At 40.6% G+C, this 4,071-nt stretch overlaps 1 protein-coding gene across 1 annotated transcript in view; it reads left to right on the top strand.

Annotated features, from left to right (window-relative positions):
- fgf5 (fibroblast growth factor 5) overlaps positions 1–2,993 on the top strand; it is a 10,284-nt gene extending 7,291 nt beyond the window's left edge. Inside the window, exon 3 of the mRNA XM_035658972.1 lies at positions 2,276–2,993. Within this exon, the coding sequence (XP_035514865.1) occupies positions 2,276–2,647 (372 nt within the window). The 3' untranslated portion in view covers positions 2,648–2,993. The remainder of the gene's footprint in view (positions 1–2,275) is intronic.
- Positions 2,994–4,071: the final 1,078 nt, after the last annotated feature.

Below are 4,071 nucleotides of genomic sequence, written 5' to 3'. Positions count from 1 at the left end.
GGGGGGGGGGGAGAGAGAGAGAAATCATATAGCTACAGAGTTTATATCCCTTTCCCAATCAGTTAATTACAAGCCCAGATCCTTAAGTTAGTCTACATAAGAGTAGAGTTATAATATGGTCCTAGCAGGCTTTAGTGTATATTTGTAGTGGCATATCTCAACAATTTTAGACATTCCTGGTCTCCAGAGGATGGGTCCTACTGACTCTGTTGAACCCCTGACTTTCCATCTATCGCCCCCAGCAGGATTACATTTTTGTTTTTGAGTGAAATGTCTTCACGGCTATTGGATGGATTGCATTGAAATTTGGTACTGACATTTATGTCCTTCAGTGGATGAAGTAACTTTGATGATCGCCTGACTTGTCATCTAGCGCCACCATCGGGTCAAAAAGCTAAAAAGTCTTATTTTAGACACAATGTTTTTCAACCAGTTACAAACCTAGTCATTAAAGTTTGTGCAGAGTGTGGTCCTTGCTCAGTTTGTAGTCTCCGTTTTAGTGACTAACATTTTTTAAAAGAATAAAAAGGACACATTTGTGAAGAAATATTTGGGTAGAGGAAAAAAAGTTAGTCATCAGTAACTTTCCACCTCTGCCCTCGATACAGCTAACCCCCGAGGATCATGGGAAAGGTCCCTTTAAAAGAGTGTGACCAATCCAGCAGGGCAAGAGCCAGGTTAAACAGCTGTACAAGCATTATGATTTTAACAATAAGATCTCTGGAATCTGGCTACAGCCATTAAATCCTATGAAACACAGCAGGGGCCAAAGCTCCTTCCTGGTATGCGTGCTTGTGTGTATGTGTGTGTTCATGTGTGCATACGTGCCTGTGTGCAAGTACATTCATACATGCTTCAATGGATTTGTTTCCAAATGTGTAATTCCCTGACTGCTACCAGAGCTGGTATGTTGCTCAAATGTAGCGTTCTGTTAAATCATTGCAATCCACCCATAGCAGTGACTCGGGAGGTCTGTACAGCTTTCTAATCATTTTTAAAAACAACAGCCAAAAGGAACAGTCGGTCACTTTGAATAACTTAAAGGTTTGTACTATTCTGCCGCGGATGCAGCGCACTCTCTTGTGACTGGCATGTTTACCAAACGCTCTAATGGCATCATTTTCTGCTATGCTTCACTCTTCAGCAAAGCAGAACAGTTTGTTTTATTTCAGAATGGCAGGAGGTTATACAAGGAAGTCATGCTGCAGCAAGAAAGCAGGCATCCCTGGGTACATGTCAGAGTTTCCCACCCGAGATATTTTAAGGCACAAAACGGGAAGCTTCAATGAATGAACATTCTACATCCCGTTTTTGAATTGTGGTATAGCAGCATGAAGCTAGCATCGACGCCATTGCCCACGCAAACGAGATGCTAGAGCTGAAATAGCCTCATCTCATCCTCTGTTTAAGATCTTTTACATCTCTCAGGAAATTATTGAAACACAGTGGGTCAGGAGGAAGGAGCAGTGGGTCAGATGAAAACTGTGTCGAAATTGTTTAACCCACTTCAGAAAATATAATGTTATATCTCCTGAATACATCAAATATGCTAATTCCATTTTATAGCATTGCTGGTGATGCACTACAGCCCACAGCAGATTTAGGCCCACAGACTCTGATGTGTTGTACTCTATAATATCCAATCACCTGTATTTTGTATGTATATATAATTAATAACGATATAATTGTTATTTTAAAGACAAACAAATACCATACCAATGATGCAGTGTCTCTTGCTCTTACCGTAAGGACAGTCTAGAAGTTCACAAAGTTTCTCACAGTAGCAGTATGTGTATAAGTATGTGTGTGCCCCTGTGTCAGATCAGTATTAACAAGGAAATAAAATTGCATCAGCAGGGAGAATCAGGTGGAGGTCAGCTTCCAGATGCTTGTTGGTTGGAGCTTTCTTGTAAAGGAATAGCAGCCATTACTTTTTCTTTCACAGACTTAAAGCCAATTATCTTAGCAGCAGTTAACAAGAGAAACACAGGGTTAGGTTACATGGTAGCATGCAAACAGAGTTCCCACATGTTCCAGAGCTGAGCCTTGTTTACATGTGGACATATCCAGTATCGTGAAGTCAGACATGGAACATGTGGAACGACTTACAAATTCAACATATTTAAAGGTTTGTTAATTGAAAATTAATCACTAATAGTCCTATTGACTGATCTAAACCAATGAACTATAGTTTTCTTGCTGAGTTCCATTAGATTAAAGAGAAAGGGGTAAGAGGTAACACTTGTTAAAACCTTATATTTCCCTTTTTTTGTAGGAATGGTTCACAGACGACTGTAAATTCAGGGAACGTTTCCAGGAGAACAGCTACAACACTTACGCCTCAGTAATCCACAGGAACCACAGGACTGGTCGCGAGTGGTTTGTGGCCCTCAATAAGAGAGGGAAGGCTAAAATGGGCTCCAGCCCGCGGGTCAAATCCCAGCATGTCTCCACCCACTTTTTGCCCAGGGTCAGCCTGTACGACAAGAGTGAGCGAGGCTTCACCATCACAGACAGGAGCAAAGAGAGGAGGAAAGCCCCGCCGCCACTACCACCCAAACCTCCTCTGGCGAAGGCTAACGTCCATGCAGGAACAGCACCAAGACGTACGCAGGTCAAGTACTGGCCCAAATACCGGTTTGGATAGATTTCATAGGGTTTGGCTCTATCTGGGGGATACAAGGTTCAGAGACGTTGGACATATAAGTAATGGACATGCTCAAACTGACAATGGTCATTTATGACATTCAAAGCATTCCGGGTATCTATGAAGTGTATGAAAAACCTCAAAGGGCTGCCAGGTACAACGATTGAGCTTTTCTATATTATGATCATGGTTGGGAGCTGTCTTTCCACTTGGGTTGATTGTCCTGTTTTATGTTATCATTTTTGTACATTGTGAACTTCAGCAGTGACCCAGCTTGAAAATAATGTTTTTTGAAACCAGATGTTGTTAAAGCTGAAATAACCATAACTTTCTGCATATTCTTGAAATCTACATCAAAGATGGAAAAATTTTGTTTTATCTTGCTAGCTGAATGAAAATGTCCTCAGCTGACCATGTAATGTCTTCCATCATTTGTTAGTTGGCAAGGGACTGTACGAAAATGGAACGGTTATGTGTTTTTCTTTTTGCTAAAATGAGGGTTGTCTGAATGGGTTTTTATAATGAGATGAAAATAATAATATCGAAGACAAACAATCATGTCTTTATATCAGGGCTTTATTTTACTCATCACAATAAACTAGTAGAGAAACAGAATAAGAGTGTATTTTTATGATTATTACAGATTGAGCATAGTCATTATTTACTTGCCACCTTAATTTTCCCATGTGAGTAGAGATATTACGGAGAGGGGAGGCTTTGCTAATTTAACTAACTCAAAGGGAGGGTTCAAAACAAGTATTAATAAGCTAGGGAAGCTTTGCATTTAAAAAAAGTTGAAACATTTTTGCACAGTCCCTAAAGTGATGAACTTATGAACCAAAGTAGAATGGGATGACACAGATTTTGTATTTAGTTGAATTATGTTGTGCATGACGGCTCTGGTTTAAATTGACTTGTTGAATTTTATTTTGTTAAAAAACAAAGTAAATGCAGCTCAAAAGCCAGAAAAACACACTCCACCATGCAAAAATAGGTTATAGATTTCAGCTTTAAACAGTGAAAACCTGTTGGTTGAATGATACATGATGTGATACATTTGACTCTATGGCATATTTATTGCCACTTTTGACTCTCTCAAACCTGGCTTTGAAAGTGCTTTAAACATGTCTCCTGCCTAAACAAACACACTGACCAACTGCCCCCTTTCCTAACACCAGATTTGTGAAAATCAAGATGAAAACGAGGACTGGTTCTCTGGAGACTCTCCCCTCCTCCTGGACAGCTGTGAAGGATCAGGGAGAAAACTGTCCATCAAAACTATCATTTTAGCAACCGGCTGTCTCCCCAAAAAATCCAGAGTCATGACCTCAAGGCATTCCACCCAGGAGGAGCACGCACGGCCGTCACCGCAGGGATAAAGATGCCGAGAAAGAGCGGTCACTTGTTTTGGTGAAGGTTCAAGC

Source organism: Morone saxatilis, unplaced genomic scaffold (assembly GCF_004916995.1).
Source record: "Morone saxatilis isolate NCDOM2014 unplaced genomic scaffold, NCSU_SB_2.0 Contig16, whole genome shotgun sequence".
NCBI lineage: Eukaryota > Metazoa > Chordata > Actinopteri > Moronidae > Morone > Morone saxatilis.
Note: the sequence above shows the minus strand (reverse complement) of the source record. Positions and strands in the feature narration are given on the sequence as shown.